This window comes from Scyliorhinus torazame, chromosome 4, assembly GCF_047496885.1.
Source record: "Scyliorhinus torazame isolate Kashiwa2021f chromosome 4, sScyTor2.1, whole genome shotgun sequence".
Lineage (NCBI taxonomy): Eukaryota > Metazoa > Chordata > Chondrichthyes > Carcharhiniformes > Scyliorhinidae > Scyliorhinus > Scyliorhinus torazame.
The window spans coordinates 299,184,611-299,211,699 of record NC_092710.1 but is presented as its reverse complement, the minus strand read 5'-3'; the positions used below and the strand labels follow the sequence as shown (position 1 = coordinate 299,211,699).

Here is a 27,089-nt window from a genome sequence, read left to right as displayed (position 1 = left end):
TATCTGAATGAATAGCATTACATTCAACTCATGGTAGCTCCATTTGTGACGTGGTAAATTAATGCAATACATAAAATTATTGAGGTGAAGCAATTGAGACAGTTTCTCATGCTTGGTTTGATGAACACCAAATTAGTTTGAAGATTTACAAAGCTATGTCAGATATGGCTCGGTGATAGTACTTGCTGATGAGACGGAATGGTGTGGGATCTACCCTATTCCGGAGACTTGAGCACATAATTTAGATTCACACGACTACAATACTGAAGGAGCGCTGTATTATCAGCGATGCCATCTTTCAGATGAAAGATAAAACCAATGTCGCATGTACCTTCCTAAGTGGACTTAAAGATCAAATGGCACTAATCAAAAGGGGAGCAGTGTAGCTATCAAGTATCTGGGAATACATTCTTGTTCGTTCTGCATCATGTGATGTGTACTGACCTCAGCAGAGTGCGCGTGCTTTGAGCAGATCACCATCTTGATTGTATGAACAACACCCTTAACAAACCTCTCATCATGAAGGCACCTCCATAACATTTCTCTTTGTGGTAACAAAGAAATATAGCAGGATAGAAAATGACAATGGGGATTGAGGCAGAAAAATCGCTGGAAAGAAGATTTCTTTGACTAACTGTAGGATGGCATCAGGAGCATCAGAAGATTCTTGGGACCAGACTTGCACGCACACAGATGGTGGTGGTATTTGAAGCCTGGGCCCCAGATCATTACCCTGGTTATTACTAATCCAGCGACAATACCACTGGATTAATCTCACAAAGGTGTTTTATTGCAAACAACTTCCTTCCAGAACATCTGCACCTCCTCTTTTTCAACGATCCACACATCAAGTTATAAGTGGGTTGAATGGAGTGCAATGTTATTTAGATGACACACTGTTCAAGTGAACAGGTCAAGTGAACAGGAACACTTAGAGAATTTGGGAGCTACACTGAAGCGGTTACAGAGTTAAGAAGAAAAGTGATGACTTTTTCAAGTCATACATAATTTACCTTGGTCATATTATCGACAAATATGGTTTACACAAAGAGTTGAAGAGAATGTCAGCAATCTTAAAAGGTACCACATCCTCAAAAATGTGACAGAGTAAAAGGTCATTTTTAGGATTGATTAATTATTATGGTAAATTTTGTGTTTAATTTCGCAACACAATTGAAGCCTTTACACACGTTGCTGTGCGTCAAACAGGCATGGCACTGGTCAGAAGAATGTGAGAATGCAGACAATGAAGTGAAAGAAGCTTGACTGAAATATTGGTTCATTATGTTATGGGCCAGGGTTTGGGGAACCCCAAAGTGTATCATGGAGTTCACCTGACCCACAACTTTTGATAGATTGTGGTATGGGGAGCACATGGCCCACACTACAGGTGTGGTACAGCAGAAATGGAAAAGTATTTTTTAAAGCAAAATAATGTTTATTCTATTAACCTTTTTAAAACATAGCAACCATCAATTCAAATACAACCCCCAAAGAATAAAACACCAAGTAATCCTTAATAACTTCCCAACCAACATCCAGAAGACAAAAAAAAACACCTTTTAACAGAAGCACATTAGGTTTACATTCACTACTGAGAACACTTATAATTCTGAATTCACCAAACGATCAAGAGATAGTCTTTTCATGGCAGAGAGATCAACAGTCCACCTGCTCTGTCTGGCTTCAGCTCCAACACTGAAAACAAAACTAAAACACACCCTGCAGCAAACAGCCTAAAACAAAAGTAAAAAGCGGACAGAAAGCCCATCTCCACCCACACTGACATCACTGATAAACACCCATTTCTTAAAGGTACATTTCTGAAGCACCCATTTCTTAAAGGTACTCTCACATGACAATTATTCTCCCAAGATGAATTTGTAACCTGCATGCGATACCTCAACTTATGGGGTGGTTCAGTCGCCTCACACATCATGCCTTCAGAAGAATGACTGATAACATGTGCTTCATACAATGTTCATACACACTTACTAATGCAAAAATGAATTTTACTCAGTTAGAAAAATAAGCTTTGAGCATTATTTTGGGTGTAAGAAAGTTCCACCATTACCTTTATGGGCGTCATTTTACCCTTTTAACGGATCATCGACCCTTGTCTACAATCTTTGGGGCGTCTAAAGGTATACCTCCTTTGGCAGCTTGTAAATTGCAGAGATGGTCATTGATACTGGCGGCACACTTATGATAACCAATATTGCAAGTCAGAGCAGCATGCTCCATCACGATTGCTGTTACAAGTCAAGCATGACCCTGAAGAACATTGTCAATATTTTATATTTCTCGCTCGTGAATAGTGTATCTGTGACTTCATCTCAAGTTCAAAGTTATACAAGAACAGATTCAGTGATGGGGAAGGTAATGGACTTGGTCCAAAAAGGAAAGCTGTCAGGTGTTCATAGGAAAAATCCAGACTTTAAGCCCTACATCACACAAAACGTTGAGTTGACAGAACTGCATGGAGTTCTATTGTGGGGAATCCATGTGATTATTCCTCCGTGCTTGCTTGGTAGAGTCCTTGACCAACTGCATGAGGGACTTCCTGGCATGGTAATAATGAAGGAATTGGCACACTGTTATTTTTAGGGGCCAGGATTAGGAGCTCAAGATGAAGAGAAAGTTGGGCAATGCCAACCTTTTACAAAACTTTTTTAAAAATTTAGAGTAACCAATGTTTTTTTTCCACAATTAAGGGGCAACTTAGCATGGCAAATCCACCTACCCAACTTTGTGCAAACCTAAGGAACACTCGACCATCGCATCCGTGGGAATGCCCGACACAGCCATGGCAGAGAGTACACATTGATTATGCTGGTTTCCAGGAGGATCACATGTACTTAGTGATTGTGGAGGTGCACTCAAAATGGCCAGAAGTTGTGTTAATGAAGTCAACGACAACTGAGCAGAGCATTGAGAAACTAGACGAGGTGTTCGCAAGATTTGGAACACTGTGACAGGTTGTCAGTGATAATGGTATGCATTTACTTCGAAGGAGTTTGAGGACTATTTGAACGGTATACATGATATCAAGTCAGCTCTATTATTATCCTGCAATGAATGAATGGATTGGCTGAATGTTTTCTGCAATCATTAAAGCATTCTATCAAAGCATCAAAAGACCAAGGAACATCCAAGAAGAGTAAACAAATTTCTAATATCTTATTGTAACCCTGTACATGCTGCCACGGAAAGTTCACTGGCAATGCTGGTGTTTATGAGGAATCTACGAACACAGTTTGATTTGTTAACTCCACTTAATACTTCAGAGATTGTCAAACGACAACAAGCACAAATTGTTAGGAGGGAAAACATTTCTAAAAAGTGAGTATTCAACCAGGGAGAGAAAGTGTTAGCTAAGGAAATACATCACCAATGAGAAACGGGGGCCAGCTATGAAATATCATACACCATACAGACGGATGCTGAAAGAGTTTGGGGATGTCATGCTGATCAGTTACTTGCACAAAGTGTGTTTCCAGAAACATCTCAACAGGTTCTATCTTCGGAAGACCTAGAGAGCTATACTTTGGAACAGAGACCAGACAGTTGAGTTTAAATTCTGTTTCTGAGGACTCTTCAATGTGTATAGTGACAGATACTGAAGTGACTACTCAAGAAGAACCATCTACAGAAAGGAATGATGATACTTCTGAGGTTGCAAGTAGCCAAGTTCAAGAACGCCAAATTCTACCAAGAAGAATTTGATGTCCACCACAGAGACTTATTGAGTTGTGTATGTATGGAAACATATCAGGGAATCTGTTGCATAAATGTTAATTGTTGTTGTTGCACTAATGAACTAAAAAGGGGAGGGCTGTTATGTATCTAGGAATCTTCTTGCTGGTTCTGCGTCATGTGATGTGTAGTGACGACAGCAGTGTTTGAGCAGGCTTTGAGAAGATCACCATCTTCATTCTATGAGCAACACCCTTAGTAAACTTCTCATCATGTTTTATAAGAATTCATGATTGTGGGCACTTGCATACATTTTCTCTTTGCAGCAACAAAGAAATATAACAAGCTCTGACCAATATTTATCACTCAACCAATATCACAAAATTAGATCATATTGCCATTTATCGCTTGGCTGTTTACAGGAACCGTGCTGTGCACAGGTTGGCTGCCATGAATAGTGACCATAGTTTAAAAGTACATTGCCTGTTATGTGCTCTGGACATTGAGATCATTTAAAAAATATATACATTTTAGAGTACCCAATTCATTTTTTCCAATTAAGGGGCAATTTAGCGTGGCCAATCCACCTAGCCTGCACATCTTAGGGGCTGTTTAGCACAGGGCTAAAGAGCTGGCTTTGAAAGCAGACCAAGGCAAGCCAGCAGCACGGTTCAATTCCCGTACCAGCCTCCCCGAACAGGCGCCGGAATGTGGCGACTAGGGGCTTTTCACAGTAACTTCATTTGAAGCCTACTTGTGATAATAAGTGATTTTCATTTAATTTCATTTTGGGTTGTGGTGGCGAAACCCACGCAAACATGGGTAGAATGTGTAAACTCCACACGGACAGTGACCCAGAGCCAGGATTGAACCTGAACCTCAGCGCTGTGAGGCAGCAATGCTAACCACTGCGCCACCATGCTGACATTCTGAGATCATAATAGGAGTTATACAAATGCAAGTTATTTTTTCTTTGTGTGTGTCTGGAATTGTAGAGGTGATCTCCAACTAAGAATACCAAAATGTCCTAAATAACTGAAGAGGGTATCATGCAGAACATTAAGGTTCTCTCTGTAAACTACTTGCGTAAAGGACTGACTTTATTTTGACCATTTATTAAAGTTCTTTAATGTGAGAAACTTCAAATAAAAATTAGACATCTTTACATACAAGTGTCAAAATATTGGTCCAATTTGATAAAGATTAATGGAAGTAAATTTCTATAGATTTGAACTTAAGGCCTGGAGAGTTTTTGGGGATGTGGGTATCGCTGGTTAGGCCAGTTTGTATTGCACCCCCCCAATTTTCCTTCAGAACGTGATGGTGAGCTGCCTTCTTGAACTGCTGCAGTCCATCTGGTGTAGTTACATTTACCATGCTGTTAGGGAGAGAGGTCCATGATTTTGACCCAGTGATGAAGGAACAGCGACATAGTTTCGAGTCAGGATGGTAAGTAGCTTGGAGGGGAACCTCCAGGTGATGGTGTGCCCATGTTTGTGGATGGAGTGCCAATCAAGGGGGCTGCTTTGTCCTGGATGGTGTCAAGCTTCTCAAGTTGGAGCTGCAGTCATTCAGGCAACTGGAGTATTCCATCACACTCGGGACGTGTGCCTTGTAGATGATGCTCAGGCTTTGGGGATTCAGGAGCAGAGTTACTCGCCACAGGATTCCTAGCCTGAGCTGCTCCTAATAATAATCTTTATTATTGTCACAAGTAGTAGATTAATACTGCAATGAAGTGACTGTGAAAATCCCCATGTCGCTACATTCCGGCTCCTGTTCGGGAACAGAGAATTTAGAATGCCCAAATGACCTAACAAGCACGTCTTTCGGGAATTGTGGGGAGGAAACCAGAGCACCCAGAGGAAACCACGCAAACACGGGGAGACGGACAGACAGTGACCCAAGTGGGAATCAAACCTGGGACTCTGTGCTGTGAAGCAACAGTGCTAACCACCGTGCTACCATGCTGCCCATAGAAAAATCCGTGAGCTTGATGTGATTTGAACCCACAACCTTCTGATCTGGAGTCAGATGCACTACCGTTGCGCCACAAGCCCAACTATTGCAGCTACAGTATTTATATGACCGGTCCAGTTCAGTTTCTGGTCAAAGGTAACTCCTTGGAAGTTGATAGTGGGGAATTCAGCGATGATAATGCCACTGAATACTAGGTGCAATGGTTAGATTCTCTCTTGCGAGAGATGGCCATTACCTGGCATATGTATGGTATGAATGTTACTTTCCGCTTGTCAGCCCAAGTCTGGATATTGTCGAGGTCTTTCTGCATTTGGATATGGTCTGCTTCGCCATCTGAGGAATCATGATTAGTGCTAAATATTGTGCGATCATCAGCGAACATCCCCACCTATGATGGAAGGAAGGTCATTCATGAAGCAGCTGAAGCTGGAACTCCTGCAGTGATTTTCTGGAACTGAGATGGATTGACCTCCAACAACCACAACCATCTTCCTTTATGCTAGGTATGACTCCAACTCCAGAGAGTCTTCCACGATTCCTCGTTTTTCTTGGGCACCTTGATGCCACACTCGGTCAAATGCTGCCTTGATGTCAAAGACAGTCATACACCTCACCACTGGATATAACCCAAAAGGAATCCGATTTTCCCATCATATAAAATTTTAAATAAATGTAGAAACCATGGGCTATTCATTACCTTCTCTTGGGAGACAAAAGTGCCATTGTGTTCTTATGATGTAGATAATAGTCAGTTGGAAGCTCCCAAAGATGAGATTTTCCTCCCATCGGCTGGAAAACGCCAAGAAACAGGTTTATGGCATCCTGTCTATCAGCATCTGTAAGAAAATATGAAACAACAATTGAAAGATTTTCATATTTCAAAAGTCTCTGATGCTTGTAGATGGAATCAGACTTGTAATCTCATGTTTACAATATAGTTTCCCGGAGACTTAGCATTGCATACATCATTTCTTGGAAGAGTTGTTGAGTCTAGTAGTCTGGCATCAGCAACTGTCACTGGGGAAAAGGGTGGAGAGTTAGTTTGGATAACTCCAGGTCACACACCCGTCAATGACAACCTCACTCCTCCCAGGAAAACACTTCCTCTTCATTCGGTTTATCCTCTGGATGATGCAGCTAAGACTGAAAACTTGTTTGGATTATTTCTGATACCACCTCCACCTCTTCAGCACTTCTCTCAAGTAAATGTCCGGAAGTTAACATTTCCTCCAAATGAACAATAGCAAGATCACAGCCATCGTTTTTGGTCTTTGCCATGAACCCCACTTCCTTGCTTCAGAGTCCTATACTTGCCCATTGCTTGCTCAAGGTGATCAAGCTTGCTTCCAATCTCACTTTCTATCCAATACCAAGATGATGCCAGCAAATGCACACAAACAATATTTATAATATACTTTACAAATTTAAAAATAATGAGGTGCCACTTAATTATATATGACATTCTCAACGATCCCTTGGTAAGTCCTCCTTTCAATATGTAATGAAAAATGTTTATTGTCACAAGTAGGCTTCAAATGAAGTTACTGTGAAAAGCCCCACATTCCGGCGCCTGTTCGGGGAGGCTGGTACGGGAATTGAACCGTGCTGCTGGCCTGCCTTGGTCTGCTTTAAAAGCCAGCGATTTAGCCCAGTGTGCTAAACCAGCCCCAATACATGATTGAGTTTGGCCTCAGTAGAGGTGGACTCATAAGATGCTGATGCTAGAAAGCAGCGAGGCAACAGGGGGAATTTCTGAATAAGCCTGAAGATTTTTTTTTTTTAAATCACTATTTCGGGAGTCAAGTTGGCATGGACAGAAATGGGAGATAATTTGATTGATTGATATTTCTTGTCACATGTACCGAAGTACAGTGAAAAGTATTTTTCTGCGGCCAAGGGAACATACACAGTACATACATAGTAGACAAAGAGAATAATCAACAGAGTACATTGACAAATGGTACATCAACAAATAGTGATTGGTTACAGTGCGGAATAAGAGCCAAACAAGCAATACATGAGCAAGAGCAGCATAGGGCGTCGTGAATAGTGTTCTTACAGGGAACAGATCAGTCCGGGGGAGAGTTGTTGAGGAGTAGCTGTGGGGAAGCTGTTCCTATGTCTGGATGTGCGGGTCTTCAGACTTCTGTAACTTCTGCCTGATGGAAGGGTCTGGAAGAAGGCAAAGCCTGGGTGGGAGGGGTCTCTGACAATGCTATCTGATTTCTGAGTCAGCGGGAGGTGTAGACAGAATCAATGGGAGGGTGGCAAGCTTGTGCGATGCGTTGGGCTGAGTTCACCACACTCTGCAGTTTCTTGCGATCTTCCTCAGAACATCTCCTTCCTCCAGCCTACCCGCCTAAATCACACTCATCCTCAAAAACATGGCCCCTCTCTGTGAACAATGAAGAAAAGTATTCATTCAACGCCTCTCCTATTTCTTCTGACTCCATGCACAAGTTCCCACTACTGTCCTTCACCGGCCCTACCCTCACCCTGGTCATTCTTTTATTTCTCACATAAGAGTAAAAAGCCTTGGGGTTTTCCTTGATCCGACCTGCCAAAGACTTCTCATGCCCCCTCCTAGCTCACCTAAGCCCTTTTTTCAGCTCATTCCTTGCTACCTTGTAACCCTCAAGCGACCCTACTGAACCTTGTTTTCTCATCCTTGCATACTCTTCCATTTTCTTCCTGACAAGACATTCAACCTCTTTTGTGAACCATGATTCCCTCACACGGCCATTTCCTCCCTGCCTGACAGGGGCATGCCTATCAAGGACACGCAGTATTTGTTCCTTGAACAAGCGCCACTTTCCCTGACAGTTTCTGTTCCCATCTTATGCTCCCTAATTCTTGCCTAATCGTATCATAATTACCCCTCCCCCAATTATAAACCTTGCCCTGCAGTATGGCCCTATCCCTCTCCATTGCAATAGTGAAAGACACCAAATTGTAGTCACTATCTCCAAAGTGCTCTCCCACAAACAAATCTAACACTTGGCCCGGTTCATTACCCAGTACCAAATCCAATGTGGCCCCACCTCTTGTCGGCCTATCCACATATTGTGTCAGGAAACCCTCCTGCACACACTGTACAAAAACTGCCCCATCCGAACTGTTCGACCTACAGAGGTTCCAATCAATATTTGGAAAGTTAAAGTCACCCATGACAACTACCCTGAGACCTCCACACCTATCCATAATCTGTTTTGCAATCTCTTCCTCCACATCTCTATTACTATTTGGGGGCCTATAGAAAACTCCGAACAATGTGACCGCTCCTTTCCTATTTCTAACTTCGGCCCAGATTACCTCAGTAGGCAGATCCCCTTCAAACTGCCTTTTTGCAGCCGTTAAACTATCCTTGATTAACAATGTTACTCCTCCACCTCTTTTACCACCTTCCCTACTCTTACTGAAACATCTACACCCCGGAACTTCCAACAACCATTCCAGTCCCTGTTCTAACCATGTCTCCGTAATGGCCACAACATCGTCGTCCCAAGTACCAATCCACACTCCAAGTTCACGTACCTTATTCCGGATGCTCCTTGCATTGAAGTAGACACACTTCAACCCACCTTTCTGTCTGCCGGTACACTCCTGCGACCTTGATACCCTCCTCAGTACCTCACTACTCTCGGCACTGGCTTCTGGAACACAGTTTGTTTTCCCAGCCCCCTGACAAATTATTTTAAACCCCCCCCGAAGAGCCGTAGCAAATTTCCCTCCCAGGATATTGGTGCCCCTCTGGTTCAGGTGCAAACCGTCCTGTCTGTACAGGTTCCACCTTCCCCAGAATGTGCTCCAATTATCCACGTACCTGAAACCCTCCCTCCTACACCATCCCTGCAGTCATGTGTTTATCTGCACTCGCTCCCTGTTCCTCACCTCACTAGCACGTGGCACCGGCAACAAACCATTTTTCCTGGCTCTGAGCTTCCACCCTAGCTCCTTAAATTCCTGTTTTAAATCCCCGTCCCTTCTCTTACCTATGTCGTTGGTACCAATGTGTACCACGACTTGTGACTGCTCCCCCTCCCCTTTAAGGATTCTGAAAACACGGTTTGAGACGTCATGGACCCTGGCACCCGAGAGGCAACATACCATCTGTGAGTCTCTTTCGCTGCCACAGAACCATCTATCTGTCCCTCTAACTATCAAGTCCCCAATAACTATTGCTCTCCTGCTCTCCCTCCTTCCCTTCTGAGCCACAGGGACAGACTCAGTGCTGGAGATCCGTTCACCATGGCTTACCCCTGGTAGGGCGTTCCCCTCAACAGTATCCAAAACGGTATACTTGTTCCGGAGGGGAACGACCACAGAGGATCCCTGCACTGACTGCTTCCTCCCAGCCTCTTTCACCGTCACCCATCTATCTTGATTCTTCGGAGTAACTACATCCCTGACCACCTCTGCCTCCCGAATGATCCGAAGTTCATCCAGCTCCAGTTCCCCAACGCGGTTTCTGAGGAGCTGGAGATGGGTGCACTTCCCACAGGGGAAATCAGCAGGGACACTGACAGCGTCCCTCACCTCAAACATTCTGCAGGAGGAACATTGCACTGCCTTCCCTGCCATCCCCTCTAGATAAAAAAAGAAAAAGAATGAAAGAGCTTACCTGTTATTCACTCTACCCCTTAGGTTAAAGGAGGTGGAAGGGTGGGGGACACTACAAGTATAGTGTCTAGGGTTTAGAAACTGCCCAACTTAAATACAGGTAAAAAATAAAAGACTTAACCAGCAACCACTGCGCCCCACACAAGAAAAGCAATCAATCAGTTATGGGCCTGCGCAAACAATTTAAATCTTTACTACTTACCCAGCAGTCACTGCCTTCACTCCGACTGGATTCAGCTGGAAACTCCCAACAGTAAGATTTTTAAAAGAATTTACTCGCCTTCTCAGCAAGCACTCACTCAGCAACCACTGCGCCCCGCACGATAACACCTCGGAAAAGAAAAACTACTTACCAATCACCAGCCAATCACTTACCTGCAGGCTGTGACATCACGGTTCAACTTCTTTCTACTTCTACCTGCCCTGGAGTCTCCCTCTTGATCTTTACTCGGCTGGGATCCTAACAATGATTGTCTTTTTTTTTGGTTAGAGGGGGAGGTAGGGAGGGAAACACTGAAGTGTTTCGGTTTAACTGTCACTTGACAACAGCTCCTCCACAAACCACCTTCAAGATACGGTGACCGCAATGCACTGATGCAAATTTTCCCAGAAACAGCCAATCAGCAGCTCCGCTCTACTGCCCTCTGCTGTAGAAGTTTGAGAGAGTTGATGCGGAACCTAATTTCTTTAGCTTCCGTAGGAAGTAGAGACATTGTTAGGCCTTTGGACTAGATTTGAGTGAGCCTTTGGGCTAGATTTTTCCTCTTGGGGATGGTTCAGATAAGTCAGTAGTGTTTTGGCATCCCGGACTCACCTTTCAAGGGAAACAATCACTTTTTGGGATTTTCACAAACGTGACCCCTTAACATTAAAACAGGTTTCTCTGGTCAATTACGGGTAGTTAATGAGCTCCCAAAGCCGGAGGGCTGAGAGCAGCAGTAAGCTGGAAAGGTAAGTAACTGTGAAGGCACCAACAATTTTACATTTTTAACTGAAAAAAAAAAAATGGCTTCAGAGGTCAGGCCACCGCTTTTGGACAGGGAAGACATTCCTCTGTGGAGCAGCTGGTGTCTATTCTTGCACCCAGACAGGAAGAAACAGTGGGCCTCTAGTCATGAGTGGTGTGCTGCTCCCACCCAGCTTCCTGCTGGATCCCTGAATCCAGGCATCTAAACAAGCCCCCACCAGTATGGGAAACTGAACTTGATTAGCTATTTAAGAGTTTAATCAGCTAGTCACCACATGTGGGTTTTGAATCTGAGCATCACTGGCAAAGCCAACATTGACTGTCCAATCCTAATTGCCCTCGAAATGGTGGAGCCCATATAATGTAGTTTGCTCCCATAGTGCTTTCTGTCGTGGTTTATTTCAACTGAGTGGCATAATAAGCAATTTTAGAGAGCAATTAAGGGTTAAATACATTGCTGTGAGCCAAGTAACATGGACAGATTTCTTCCCCTGAAGCAGAGGGGTATTTCATTTCATTCATGTAGCTTCATGATGGTTAACGTGACTGGTATTTTATTAGATTTACTGATTAATTTTAAATTCCCCCAGCTGTTGTGGTTGGATAGGAGTTCATGACCTAAACTTCCTGATGAGTGAGCACGATCAGCGGGACTGATGCGCTCTCACATGCGATTGTCTCCCAACATCAATTTCACACCGGCTGACCAACTAACTTATGGGCATAGTGAAGCATGTGCTGAGACAGGCTCAGTGCTGCTGGCAGGGCCAGATTAGAGGGTGGGTGCCAGGTTTAAATGGAGATCCATGAAAGCTGGAAGTTTGCGCTCAGGAACCTCAGGGAGATGCTTTGAAAGTCAAGTGTTTGGTCACATCACTTCAGTTATAGTGTTGTCACTGTATCCAAAACGTAATCAGTGCCTGGAGCCAGAATGCCCCTATTTTTTCCAATGAATGCCCGAGGGTGTTGCTGGATTTAGTGACCAATGTCATATCCTGCTGCCACGGGTCAGCAAGAGAAGACCACCTCATGTGACGAAGGAGGCCTGGATGGAGATTGCAGGCCTAGTCACTGGGCATGAAATTGTTCGCAGAACTTAGATCCAGGGTAGGAAAAGATTCAATGACCTTCTGCGCCAGGTTGAGTACTGATTCCAGTTGGAACTTTGGATGCCTGTGTGTGTGGCAGGACTTGATGGTGCTCATCGGTGTGAAATGCAGAGTGTGATGTGGCACATAATCCAGTGCCTGATAAACTATGGCTGATGTACATGTCTGGTTGAGGTGTGACAATATGAAGGGGAATTGAACCTGCATCATTGGTGGGGATGTCTGGAATGTTCTGACATGTTGAGCGGGACTAATGAAAGCACTTTGGTCCTTACAGGAGGAGTCACAATGCACAGGATCAAGGATGAACCGATAATGGGATCACAAACCACCTCTTCCTACCACAGGTGGAGATGTCCTGTGAATATGGGGGAGGTAAACTGGTCTCAAAGAGGCTAGGGTTTTGGAGGAGGGCAAGAGTCCAGTGGACAGGGAAGAGGTTTGTGGAGAGATGCAGGAGAACAGAGGTTGCAAGGCTGACATATGAAATCCACTTATCCCCATTGCTCGTCCATTCAAAAGTCTTTGGTCAGTCAGTGGTCCATTCTGAAAAGTAACCAGACTGCACACACAATGATCTCATTATGCAGTTCCATACTGACATTTGTCTTTCTCCTTCAGAGGGATCATCATGTCCCAATAAAGCACCCAGCAAGCCGGCATTCGGAGACTAATACTATGCTGATCCTGAGGCAGATGATGACCCTTTGGAGTCATCCATCAAGTGTCAGATGCTGGATGTACAGCAGAATGCATCTGAAAATCTGCCAGAGATTCCGGAGGGTCCACGTGCCCTCAGTGCTGGATGGATCCATGTGGCACGGGAGCACTGTGTTGGCACAGATTTCTGAATGCACAGCCTCCTCCAAACAGAGTGGCAACTCATAACCAAACTCCTCACCGTGCGACATTCTGGAGGCCTTTTCCCCCACCCTGGATGTAGAATGAATGAAAAATGTAAAGACCACTTGGCTAATTGGCCTGTGTGTAGTGTGTAAAACTGCACGGACCATTCAAGATCATTGTGAATTGATCGTCAAATATTCTTTATTGGTTTTGTACTTCCTGGCGACTAAAGTAGGACGAGGAGGCACAATAACGTCAGGGTATCCTCCTGACGTATTTGTGGCCCCATTTCGCTCGTGTCCGTGTCTACCACATACCCACCTGCGCAGCACAAAATATTGGCCCTTCGCTGGAGCATCAGACCAGGCCTCTGGAATACCAGTCCAGTAACATTACCAATATGCTACCATCACTTCGGTGGTCCCGTTCCGGATTCCTATCTAGTCTTCACAAAAATGGCTCGAAATACACGCACCATTTGACAGGGCTGATTTTTGAACCGGTCTCTTGGGGTTGAAACTCCTGCCCTTAAATGTGGGATAGCGTTGATTTTATGGTAGCTGCATCATAGCCATGAGGTTATGGCTCAAGCTACAGTGCAGGCACGAACAAATAAAGGAAGAAAGACTTGTATGTTATATGTTATATCGAGTCTTTCACAATCACTGATGTCCCAAAGCGCTTTATAGGCAATGAAGTGTAGTTACTGTTGCAGTATCAGACTGTAGCCAGCTTGTGCATAGCAAATTTCTACAAACAGCATTGTGCTGATGACCAGATAATCTGTTTCTGTGATGTTTATTGAGGGATAAATATTTGACAGTATCAGAGAAAAATGCTCCATAGTGTCATGGTATCTTTTACACCACTTGGGAGAGCAGGCAGGGCCTCATCTGAAAGGCACCACTTCCGACGGTGCAGCACCCCTCAGTACTGTACTGTAATGTCAGTTTAGATATTGGGCTAGTCCTGGAGTGAGGATTTTCACAGAATTGGTATGGTGCAGAAGGAGACCAATTGGCACAAATTGTCTGCACCGATTCTCCAAATAAGCAATTCACCTAATTCCATTCTCTCAACCTGCACACTCTCTTTATAAAAATAACGGTCCAATTCCCTTTTGAATGCTTCAATTGAACCTGCCGCCATGAAGCTCTTTGGCAGAACATTCCAGACCACAACCACTCTGTGTGTGAAGGCTTTTCCTCATATTATTATTGCTTCTTTTATTAATTACTTCATATCTGTGCCCTCTTGTTTTTGATCCTTTCAAGAGTGGGAACAGTTTGGATATAAAGAAGCATTGAAAATAGGAGCAGGAACAATTTGCCCTCGAAATCCTGATCATGGCTGATCCTATATCTTAATACCATCCTCCCGTTCTCTCTCCATACCTCCCGACTCATTTAGAGTCGAGGAATCTATTTCCTTCTTAAAAATATTCAGTGACTTGGCCTCTAAAGCCTTTAGTGATATAGAATTCCACAGGTTAACCATCCTCCGAGTGAAGATGTTGCTCCTCATCTCAACGCTAAATGGCCTACACCATATCCCAAGACTGTAACCCCTTATTCCAGGCCCCTCAGTCATGGGAAACATCAGACCTGCATCCAGTCTGTCCAGTCCTGTCAGAATTTTATACATTTCCATGAGATCACCTTTGATTCTTCTATACTCCAGTGAATACAGGCCTAGTCGGCCCAACTCCTCCTTGTAGGACAATTCCACCATCCCAGGAATTGTCTGGTGAACCTTCACTGCACTCCCTCTATGGCAAGTATATCCTTTGTTAGGCAAGGAGACCAAAACTGCACACAGTACTCCAAGTGTGGTCTCACCAAAACCCTGTTTTGCAATAAGACATCCTTGCAAAGGATCACAGTCTGATATGGGGGTAGACCATTTAGGACAGAGATGAGGAGAAATTTCTTCACCAAGAGTGTGACAAGCCAGTGGAATTTATTACAAGTGGTTGAACCTAAAACAACATATGTTTTCAAGAACCAGTTAGATATAGAACTTGGGTCGAAGGGGATCAAAGGATACGGGCGAGGGGGGGGGGCACGATTAGACTACTCAGTTGAATGATCAGCCATGATTATAATGAATGGTGGAACAGGCTCAAAGGGCTGAATAACCTCCCCCTGTTCCTAATTTCTATCTTGCATGCATTTTTAATTTCCTGTTTAATGTCATCCCCTACCTGACGACTGCTGTTTGGAGGCCTATGGATAGGTCCCACTAATATCTTCCGCCACTTGCTGCTGCTTAGTTCCACCCAGACTGATCTTGTATCTAGATTTTCTGAGCCTATATCCTTCCTCTCAGTATTGCACTGATTTAATCCTTTACTAATCACACCACCCAACCGCCTTTCCCTTTTTATCTGTCCTTCCCAAATATTGAATACCTTTCGATATTCAGTTTCCAACCTTGGTCATCATGTCTCTGTCACCACAATCAGGTTGGATCCATTTACATCGATTTGTGCTGTTAATTTGTCCACCTTATTGGGAATGCTCCCTACATTCAGATACAGTGCCTTCAGACTGGTCTTTTTAACATTTTAACACTTTTTTTGGATTATGTACTCTGGCCCTATTCGCTGCTAGCCCCATTTACTCTGTCTAGGCCCCTCATGATTTTGAATACCAAAATGTCAAATCTCCTCTCAAGTCTTCTTTTCTACAAGGAAAACAGTTCTAACTTCTCCATTCTATCTTCATAACTGAACCATTTTCGCTTTCACACCCTTCCTAAGGTGTGGCACCCAAAACTAGACGCAATACTCCAGCTGAGGCCAAACCAGTGACTTATACAAGTTCAACATAACCTCTGTTTCTGTACTCTATGCTCCTATTAATAAAGCATCAAACGGGATGCTTTATTAACCATTCTCAACCTATCCTGCCACCTTCAATTACTTATGCATTTATTCATTAAGGTCCCTGTGTTCCTGCACCCCCTGAATATTTCGACTCAAAGGTAAGATGGCGGCATGGTAGCACAGTGGTTAGCACTGTTGCTTCACAGCAGGTACGATTTCCCCGCTTGAGTCATTGTCTGCACGGACTCTGCACATTATCTCAGTGTCTGCATGGATTTCCACCAGGTGTTCAGGTTTTCTCCCTCAAGTGCCGAAAGATGTGCTTGTCAGGTGAATTGGACATTCTTAATTCTCCCTCAGTATACCTGAGCAGGTGCCGGAGTGTGGCGACTGGGGGATTTTCACAGTAACTTCATTGCAGTATTAATGCAAGCCTACTTATGACAATAATTAAGATTATTATTAATAAAAGTGCTACCAACTGATGCTACAGCTAGGTGTAATCTAGTTTGACAATTCAGTACAGTAGTGCGCTGTTGGAACTGTTGTCTTTTGAGTCAGGGTCCTGTTTACATTTAGATGGGCATGAGACCGTCATGACAGAACTGACATAATTTACACAGGATTTCTGCTGTCTCTTGGCCAATATTTATCCCCAAATAATTACCACTAAGACAGCTTTGGTTAGTTATCTCATTGTCTTTGAGAGATTCCAAGATGGCGCCGGAGCGAGTCAACTTCTTGCAAGCGGTGCCTAGCATACCCTGTAATTCTATCTTTTACTCTCGTTCTATGCTTCTAAAACTTCATTCTAACTCTTTTAAACTCTCTATTAAGTTGATCTCTTCTCTACACCCTAGCTAAGATTGTAACATTACATTCTGCAGTCTCTCCTTCCTTCTTTCCTATGTACGGTATGCGTGGTCTGTATAACATGCAAGAAACAATACTTTTCACTGTATACTAATACATGTGACAATAATAAATCAAATCAAATCAGAGGCCTTGCTGTGTGGAATGCACTGTTGACAATGTTCAGCAGTGACAACATCATAGAACAGTACAGCACAGAACAGGCCCTTCAGCCCTCGATGTTGTGCCGAGCCTTGTCCGAAACCAAGATCAAGCTATCCCACTCCCTGTCATTCTGGTATGCTCCATGTGCCTATCCAATAACCGCTTGAAAGTTCCTAAAGTGTCCGAAAAGCATTTCAGTGGTTGTGAAGCACATTTCGATGCCTCAAGGTCATGAGAGTTGCTTTATAAATGCACATACATTTATAGGAGGAATTTCTGGAGCAATGCGGGTAAGGGGGAAAACCTGGGAGAGACATTTAAAAAGCTATGGTTGGAAGTAAAAAGAAAGCATGTGTGGATTTTCAGTGGCAACGGAGGGAGACACAACATTTGCATGAAGAAGTATTCAAAGGTCCATTTGTAATCGGAGAGGGCTGCATCAGGTTATAACTTGGAGGTCAAAAGTGCTACGTAATAATTAAAAGGTTAAACAAAGATATTACCTGAAAATGCATTACTGTAGTACCGAGAAAGGGTTTGCATGATGTCCTTGGAATGTTGTGTCCAGGGTGCAATCTTCCTGTACGTTTTCACCCGATGTACTAACTGTGAACCACCATATTGCAAAGATAGTGTATCACCATGATCTTCATACAGTTCTTCAAATAATCTATTGAGAAAATATTCTCAACAGTTACATGGCTTCTTATTGAGATACTAAAGCAAGAACATTTTGAAGTTCTCCCATTTTTGCATCTTGGATAATTTAATTTTGCTTTCTCCAGTGTTTGCTTGTCCGTTCCACCCACCTTTCCCTCAATCCCACTCCTGCCATATCATAACAAAACACTCAAGGTACTTAACAAGAGCATTGGCAATAAAAATTTCTCCTTCTGAGCCTTAGCAAGAGATATCAGGGCAGTTGACTGAAAGCTTGATTAGAGATAAGCAGCACCTTGAAAGCGAAGAGAGAAGAGGAATTTTAGTGCTTGGAGGAAGGCAGCTGAAAACATGACCACCAATTAGAATTGGGGGCGTGCAAAATGCCAGAATAGGAGGAATGCAGTGACCTCAAAACCATCTGGGCTGGAGGAGATAACAGTAATATGGGCGGCACAGTAGCATAGTGGTTAGCACTATTGCTTCACAGCGCCAGGGTCCCAGGTTCGATTCCGGCTTGGATCACCATCTGTGCAGAGTCTGCACGTTCTCCCGGTCTCCGCGTGGGTTTTCTCCCACAAGTCCCGAAAGACGTGCTGTTAGGTAATTTGGACATTCTGAATTCTCCCACCGTGTACCCGAACATAAAATGTGAGGAGGGTGCAGGATGGGAGGCCAACAAGGAGAGCATGGGAGTAGCCAAATTTAGGGGAAACAAGAACATGGATGACAGTTTCGGCAGCAGATGAATTGAAGGCAGAGTTAGAGTAAGGTGCTGTTTTGGAGGTTTCCGTCTTATGTGACTGGAAATTCCTCTTGAGCTCAACACCAATGTTGCAAAAGGTCTGACTCAGCTTCAGGCAGTTACCAGGGAGACAGACGGAAACAGTGGTCAGGGAATGGAGTTTGTGTTGGGGACCAAGGACAGCAGCTTCAGTTGCCCCAATATTTAGTTGGAGGCAATTTTTGCTCACCCAATATTGAATGTCAGACATGCAGTGCAATGTCAGACAAATTAGAGATAATGGAGAGGTCGAGATAGTGGTGAAACGGAGCTAGGAATTGTCAGCATACATGTAGAATATGGTGTTGAGTTTTCGGATTATGGTTGCAGGGGGTTCAGGACTGGCATTTAAACATCCAGGGATTCACAACCTATCGAAAAGACAGAGAGGTGGGCAGAGGGGGCGGGGTTGCCTTGTTAATTAGGAATGAAATTAAATCAATAGCACTAAACGACATAGGGTCAGATGATGTGGAGTCTGTGTGGGTAGAGTTGAGGAACCACAAAGGCAAAAAAAACATAATGGGAGTTATGTAACAGTGGTCAGGACCAGGGGCACAAAATGCACCAGGAAATAGCAAGGGCATGTCAGAAAGGCAAGGTCACAGTGATCATGGGGGACTTCAATATGCAGGTGGACTGGGTAAATAATGTTGCCAGTGGACCCAAAGAAAGGGAATTCATTGAATGTTTACAGGAGGGCTTTTTGGAACAGCTTGTGATGGAGCCCACGAGGGAACAGGCCATTCTGGACTTAGTGTTATGTAATGAGCCAGGCTTGATTAAAGATCTTAAAGTAAGGGAACACTTAGGAGGCAGTGATCATAATATGGTAGAATTCAATCTGCAATTTGAAAGAAAGAAGGTAGAATCAGATGTAAAGGTGTTACAGTTAAATAAAGGTAACTACAGGGGCATGAGGGAGGAACTGACGAAAATCGACTGGGAGCAGTAGAACAGCAATGGCAGGAGTTTCTGGGAGTAATTGAGGACACAGTACAGAGGTTCATCCCAAAGAAAAGAAAGGTTATCAGAGGGGGGATTAGGCAACCATGGCTGACAAAGGAAGTCAGGGAATGCATCAAAGCAAAAGAGAAAGCCTATAACGTGGCTAAGAGTAGTGGGAAGTCAGAAGATTGGGAAGGCTACAAAAACAGAGGATAACAAAGAGAGAAATAAGGAAAGAGAGGATCAAATATGAAGGTCGGCTAGCCAGTAACATTAGGAATGATAGTAAAAGTTTCTTTAAATAAATTAAAAACAAATGGGAGGCAAAAGTAGACATTGGGCTAATCTAGTGATGGGAGACAAGGAAATAGCTGAGGAACTAAATAAGTACTTTGCGTCAGTCTGCACAGTAGAAGACATGAGTAATATCCCAACAATTCAGGAGAGTCATGGTTGATGAAATTCAACATGGGCAAGTGTGAGGTCTTGCACTTTGGAAAAAAGAATAGAGGCATGGACTATTTTCTAAACAGTGACAAAATTCATAATGCTGAAGTGCAAAGGGACTTGGGAGTCCTAGTCCAGGATTCTCTAAAGGTAAACTTGCAGGTTGAGTCCGTAATTAAGAAAGCAAATGCAATGTTGTCATTCATCTCAAGAGGCTTGGAATATAAAAGCAGGGATGTACTTCTGAAGCTTTATAAAGGCCCCATTTAGAATACTGTGAGCAATTCTGGGCCCCATACCTCAGGAAGGACATACTGGCACTGGAGCGGGTCCAGCGGAGATTCACACAGATGATCCCAGGAATGGTAGGCCTAACATATGATGAACATCTGAGGATCCTGGGATTATGTTCATTGGAGTTTAGGAGGTTGAGGGGAGATCTAATAGAAACTTACAAGATAATGAATGGCTTAGATAGGGTGGACGTAGGGAAGTTGTTTCCATTAGCAGGGGAGACTAGGACCCGGGGGCACAGCGTTAGAATAAAAGGGAGTCACTTTAGAACAGAGATGAGGAGAAATTTCTTCAGCCAGAGAGTGGTGGGTCTGTGGAATTCATTGCCAGAGGGCGGTGGAGGCAGGGACGTTGAGTGTCTTTAAGACAGAAGATGATAAATTCTTGATTTCTCGAGGAATTAAGGGCTATGGAGAGAGAGCGGTTAAATGGAGTTGAAATCAGCCATGATTGAATGGTGGAGTGGACTCGATGGGCCGAATGGCCTTACTTCCTCTCCTATGTCTTATGGTCACCCAGCCTTGCCTTTGATTTCCCCTGCATAGAGACCACCACATCATGAGCACTGAATACAGTAATCTAAACTGAAAGTAGTACAAGTAAATTGCTGTTTCACTTAGAAGGAGCACTTGGGGCCTTGGACAGTGAGAAGGGAGGAGATAATAGGGGAGTTTATTTTTCAACACTGCTAATATCATAATATTTTATATGAGGACCATAGCCATTTACTCAGGGCTATCCTGAAATAAATTCTGAATGGGGACAGAAGAGAGAAAAGGAAGAGACCAGAGAAAAGGGGAAAAAAAGTTGGGAAGACCTTTTATCTAAAAAGTATAGGGTGACTGGTTAGAACGCTGTTATTTCTCCTTCTCGGCCCTGCATCAGAGTTCAATCTTGATAAGTGAGATGATCTTTCTGGCATTATGAATATTGTCTGTGCAAAAATCTTAACCAGCCTCTAAGATTGGGGTAAAGACAAATAGTGCAGCATAATCAAAACCAACATATTTCATACATATCCATCCTCCAACTTGCATATTTCTGACATTTCCCGTACCAGCCTCCCCGAACAGGCGCCGGAATGTGGCGACCACAGTAACTCCATTTGAAGCCTACTTGTGACAATAAGCGATTTTCATTTCATTTTCATTTTTTCACATTAAAAATCAGTTATTATGGAGGAGTTATTGTCCACGAAATCAATGCTATGCTGAATAGTGGGTACAAATGCTGTAGTTGGAAAATTGTATTCTATCATTCCATTCTAATCTTGGTGAGCAAAAAGATGTACATTCTAATTCACAAAAGTGTGAAACTAAATAAGTAATATGTGTTCTGACCTTATCCAACATAATTTGATAATCAAAAAAAAATTGCATACACAGATAAAAACTTGTGGGACAAGCTCGACTGGCTGAATGACCTGTTCCTGCACCTGGGTAGTTTCATGGCTGTAATCAGTTTGAAAAGCTGCAAATATAGCAAATTCTCCTCCTATGTTTTCTCTTCCTGCTTTAAAGAATGACTTATATGGATGCATGTTGGCCATAGGTGTTGTATGCTGCTTAAATAGTATATTATGAGCACGCAGAATTATCAACTCATTATTTGAGCGTTGGACAAATTCAATTCCATCCGCAGAGATATCCCAGAGTTGTGTATACTCCTACCATGTGTCACGGAGTTGTTTCCAGGAGCAGAAATTGTATCTCCATTTTCAAATTCTTCGTTCAGAGGTGGCAAGGCCAGTAGTGCCGCCAGCCGCCATCCTGGCTTAATGCCGCACAGCAAATTGCATAAACCAGGCATAAAACACGGATTTCCCTTTTCAGACGGGCTTAATACAGCATCACACCATGTGGTGCTGGCAGCCTGTCTTTTTCTTAAATCTAGTATTTCATTTTGAATTTTACCAATCCTCAAGTAAATACACAGAAAATCATAGACTGTTGACTAGAATAGAGCATAAAAACTGTGCCAGACAGAATCAAATTCCCAATATTCACTGGGATGGGGTTTCCTCCATAAAAACTGCAATTTAATCATAGAATCACTACTGTGCAGTAGGAGGCCCATCGCGTCTGCACCGATCTTCTGAAAGTGCACCCTACTTGCGCCCCCCCCCTGTAACCCCACCTAACTCCACATCTTTGGAATGTGGGAGGAAACTGGAGCAGCTGGAGAAAGCCTACGCAGGCACGGAGAGAAAGTGCAAATTCCACACAGTCACTCAAGGCTGGAATTGATATAATAATAACCTTTATTAGTGTCACAAGTAGACTTATATTAACACTGCAATTAAGTTACTGTGAGGCAACAGTGCTAACTACTGTGTTGCCTTAATGTTATAAAAATCCGGAAATAGAACAAAAGAACAAAGAACAAGGAAAAGTACAGCACAGGAACAGGCCCTTCGGCCCTCCAAGCCCGTGCCGACCATGCTACCCGACTAAACTACAATCTTCTACACTTCCTGGGTCCGTATCCCTCTATTCATGTATTTGTCAAGATGCCCCTTAAATGTCACTATCGTCCTGCTTCCACCACCTCCTCCGGTAGCGAGTTCCAGGCACCCACTACCCTGTGTAAACAAACTTGCCTCGTACATCTCCTCTAAACCTTGCCCCTCGCACCGTAAACCAATGCCCCCGAGTAATTGACCCGTCAACCCAGGGGAAAAGCCTCTGACTATCCACTCCGTCTATGCCACTCAATTTTGTAGACCTCTATCGGGTCGCCCCTCAACCTCCGTCATTCCAGTGAGAACAAACCGAGTTTATTCAACCGCTCCTCATAGCTAATGCCCTCCATACCAGGCAACATCCTGGTAAATCTCTTCTGCACCCTCTCTAAAGCCTCCACATCCTTTCGGCAGTGTGGCGACCAGAATTGAACACGATACTCCAAGTGTGGCCTAACTAAGGTTCTATACAGCTGCAACATGACTTGCCAATTCTTATACTCCATGCCCCGGCCAATGAAGGCAAGCATGCCGTATGCCTTCTTGACTACCTTCTCCACCTGTGTTGCCCCTTTCAGTGACCTGTGGACCTGTACACCTAGATCTCTCTGACTTTCAATACTCTTGAGGGTTCTACCATTCACTGTATATGTTGTGGACTTTCAATTCTGGAGCACACTTTTTTTTTTTAAGATTCCAATTTTGAGGTGGCACAGTGGTTATCACTGCTGCCTCAGAGGACCAGGGACACGGGTCCAATTCTGGCCTTGCATGTGTGTGGAGTTTGCACTTTCTCTCCACGTCTGCATGGGTTTCTTCCAGGAGCTCCTGTTTCCTTCCACAATCAAAAGATATGCAGGCTAACTGGATTGGCCATGATAAAAAAAATGGTCTCAAGTGTCCAGAGATGTGCAGGTTAGTATGGTTACGGGAATAGAACGGGGGAGGGGCGTAGGTAGGGTACTCTTTCAGAGGGTCAGTGCAGACTTGATGAGCTGAATGGTCTCCTTCTGCAATGTAGGGATTCTATGGTTCAATGGAATGCAACTGCTAAGAGGCTCAACTATCTCCTCATGGTAAAATCCTTCACAAGGATGCAGCTCAAGATCAGGTATTTTAGAAGTAGAGGTTAGCTGGTGTCAGGATTTACAGGTTAGTTTGTTGGGCTCGGAGGAAACACTCCCGATTCTTCCACTTACAAAATGGATTCCAGCCTGACTCTAGAAAAAGGAAGCATTTGTAAGGTCTAGAAAGCCAAGAACTGATGAAGCCCTTGAAGAATATAAATAAAGAAGGAAGGATCCTAAGCAAGGCGTCAGGAGGCCTAAAATTGGTCGTGAAAAGTCATTGGCAAACAGATTAAGGAGAATCTCAATGCATTTTATTTGTTTATAAAGAGCAAGAGGTAAACAGGGAAAGGGTTGGCCCACTCGAGGACAGAGGAGCCAGAGGAAATGGGTGAGGTACTAAATGAATACTTTGCATCAGTATTCACCAAAGAGAAAGATATTGTGGATGATGGGGAAGGGTATGTAGATATTCTGGGTCATGTAAATATCAAAAAGGAGGTGGCGTTGAGCACCTTAAAAGCATCAAGGTAGTTAAGTCCCCAGAACCTGATGGGATCAACCAGAGAATACGGAGGGAGGCAATTGCTGGGGCCTTGACAAAAATCTTTATATCCTTATTGGCTACAGGTGAGGTCCCAGAAGACTGGAGAATGGCCAATGTTGTTCCTTTGTAATCCAGGAAATTATAGGTCAGTGAGCCTTATGTCAGTGGTAGGGAAATTATTGGAAAAGATTTTCAGGGAGAGGATTTACTCACATTTGGAAACAAATGGACTTATTAGCGATAGGCAGCATGGTTTTGAGAAGGGGAAGTTGTGCCTCACTAACTTGATTGAGTTTTTTGAGTAAGTGACAAAGGTGAGTGATGAATGAAGGGCAGTGGATGTTTTCTACATGGACTTCAGTAAAGCCCCTCATGGCAGCATGGTACAAAAGGTGAAGTCACACCGGATCAGAGGTGAGCTGCCAAGACGGATACAGAACAGGCTCGATCATAGAAGACAGAGGTAATGGTGGAAGGGCGTCTTTCTGTGGCGTTCCACAGGGATCAGTGCCAGTACCTTTGTTGTTCGTAGGACATATAAATGAGTTGGAGGCCTGGATAAATGATATGGCTGGGTTCATAAAGTTGGAGAGGATTAAGTTTGCCTTGAGAGGGACTGCGCAGGGGTTCTACAGGCGGTGGCAACCGTTCCTAGACTATCTCGCGGAGCGTTAGAGGAAGGTCGGTCAGCAGCAGCAGCAACCTTGGGGGGGGGGGGGACGTCCTGGGTGGGGGGGAGACTGCCTGGGAGGGTGAATGAGCAAGAGATAACATGAAGGGTTGGGGAAACTGGCACGTACGGGTGAGGGCCAGTGTACAAAGCTGTGTAAATATATCATTTTGCCATGTATATATCTTGCTCTGCGCGATTTCTCGTTTTTTTTGTTACGGGGGGGGGGGGGGGGGGCGGTGTTATTGATTGTAAGGGAGAAAAATTGTATTAAAAAACTTTAATAAATATATCTTTAAAAAAACAAACAAATGAGTTGGAGGAAAATGTAGCTGGTCTGATTAGTAGATATGCGGACAACACAGATTAGTGGAGTTGTCAGAGAATACAGATCGGTTGGAGACTTGGGTGGAGAAATGGCGGATGGAGTTTAATCCGGACAAATGTGAGGTAATGCCTTTTGGTCTAATACAGGTGGGAATTATACAGTAAATGGCAGAACTCTTAGGAGTATTGCCAGGCAGAAAGATCTGGCCATACAGGTCCACAGATCACTGAAAGTGGCAATGCAGATGGATAAGGCAGTCAAGAAAGCAAAGGGCATGCTTGCCTTCATCGGTCAGCGCATTCGGTATAAAAATTGGCAAGTCATGCTGCAGCTCTACAGAACCTTAGTTAGGCCACATTTTGAATATTGTGGTCGCCATACTACCAGAAGGATGTGGATGCCTTGGAGAGGGTACAGAAGAGGTTTACCAGGATGTTGCCTGGTCTGGAGGGTATCATTCTGAGGAGAGGTTTGATAAACTTGGAATGTTTTCCCTGGAATGACACTGGTTGAGGGGCAACTTGATGGAGGTTTACAAAATTATGAGTGGCATGGACACAGTGGACAGTCAGATGCTTTTTCACAGGGTGGAAAAATCAATTACTCGGGGACATAGGTTTAAGGTGCAAGGGGAAAGGTTTAGAGGAAATGTGCGAGGCAATACGAAAGTGATGTTTAAGAAGCATCTTGATGAATATTGGGCTTGGATTTATTGTCACGTGTACCGAGGTACAGTGAAAAGTATTGTCCTGCATACAGTCTAGACATATTGTTCCATACATGAAAAAACATAGGACATACAAAAGATACACATTGTAAATAAAAGACACAGATAGCAGGTGAAGCATACGGAGTGTAGTACTACTCGGTAGATGTGTGAAGTGATCAGTTCAGTCCATAAAAGGGTCAACAGTGGGGAAGAAGCTGTTTTTGAATCTGTTAGTGCTTGTTCTCAGACTTTTGTATCTTCTGCCCGATGGGAGAGGTACCCGAGTGGGAGGAGTCTTTGATTATGCTGCCCGCTTTCCCAAGGCAGCGGGAGGTGTAGACAGAGGGACGCGGGTGGTACTGGTGAACGTATATGCACCGAATGTGCCCGAATGTACATGCAGTAGAGGCTCCTTCATTAAATGTTTTTAAGATAAAGATAGATAGTTTTTTGAAGAATAAAGGGATTAAGGGTTATGGTGTTTGGGCCGGAAAGTGGAGCTGAGTCCACAAAAGATCAGCCATGATCTCATTGAATGGTGGAGCAGGCTCGAGGGGCCAGATGGCCTACTCCTGCTCCTAGTTCTTATGAATTGGGATGATGCCGGATTTATGAAACGTATGTGGGTCGGATCCCAGATCTGGAGGCAGGGAGCTTGATAATGGGGGGGGGGGTTCTTTATAATGAGTAGGGCACTAATCCCGAAAGTGGAGGGAATGGAATATTTGGCTACAGCCATCTCGGATCACGCCCCGCATTGGGTGGAGCTGGTTAGGGGAGGAGAGGGGCCAGCGCCCGCTGTGGCGCCTCGATGTGGGACTGTTGGCAGATGAGGAGCTGAGCGGGCAGATCGGGGGTGTATTCAAAGATACATGGAGGCCAACGACAATGGGGAGGTGCAGGTGGGGGTAGTCTGGGAGGCTCTGAAGGCGGTGGTTAGGGGAGAGCCAATTTCCATTAGGGCCCATAGGGAGAAGAGCAAAAGGAGGGAGATATTAAGGGTGGACAGGAGCTATGCAGAGGACCCCCGAGGAGGGGTTGCTTAGGGAGCGACGAAACCTCCAAATGGAATTTGATCTATTGACCACAGGAAAAACAGAGGCGCAGTGGAA

General features: G+C 44.0%; 1 protein-coding gene and 1 non-coding gene across 4 annotated transcripts in view; both read right to left on the bottom strand.

Moving 5' to 3' along the window:
* The window catches only part of fig4a (FIG4 phosphoinositide 5-phosphatase a), a 234,962-nt gene that overhangs the window by 103,007 nt on the left and 104,866 nt on the right, over positions 1-27,089 (bottom strand). For all 3 annotated transcript variants that reach the window (XM_072499995.1, XM_072499997.1, XM_072499996.1), the window contains exons 16-17: positions 17,566-17,732; positions 6,374-6,512 (exon numbers count right to left, since the gene is read on the bottom strand). In XM_072499995.1, the coding sequence (XP_072356096.1) occupies positions 6,374-6,512; positions 17,566-17,732 (306 nt within the window). The remainder of the gene's footprint in view (positions 1-6,373; positions 6,513-17,565; positions 17,733-27,089) is intronic.
* trnaw-cca (transfer RNA tryptophan (anticodon CCA)) lies at positions 5,685-5,756 on the bottom strand. The gene has a single exon. It is a non-coding gene; the product is annotated as a tRNA-Trp (tRNA).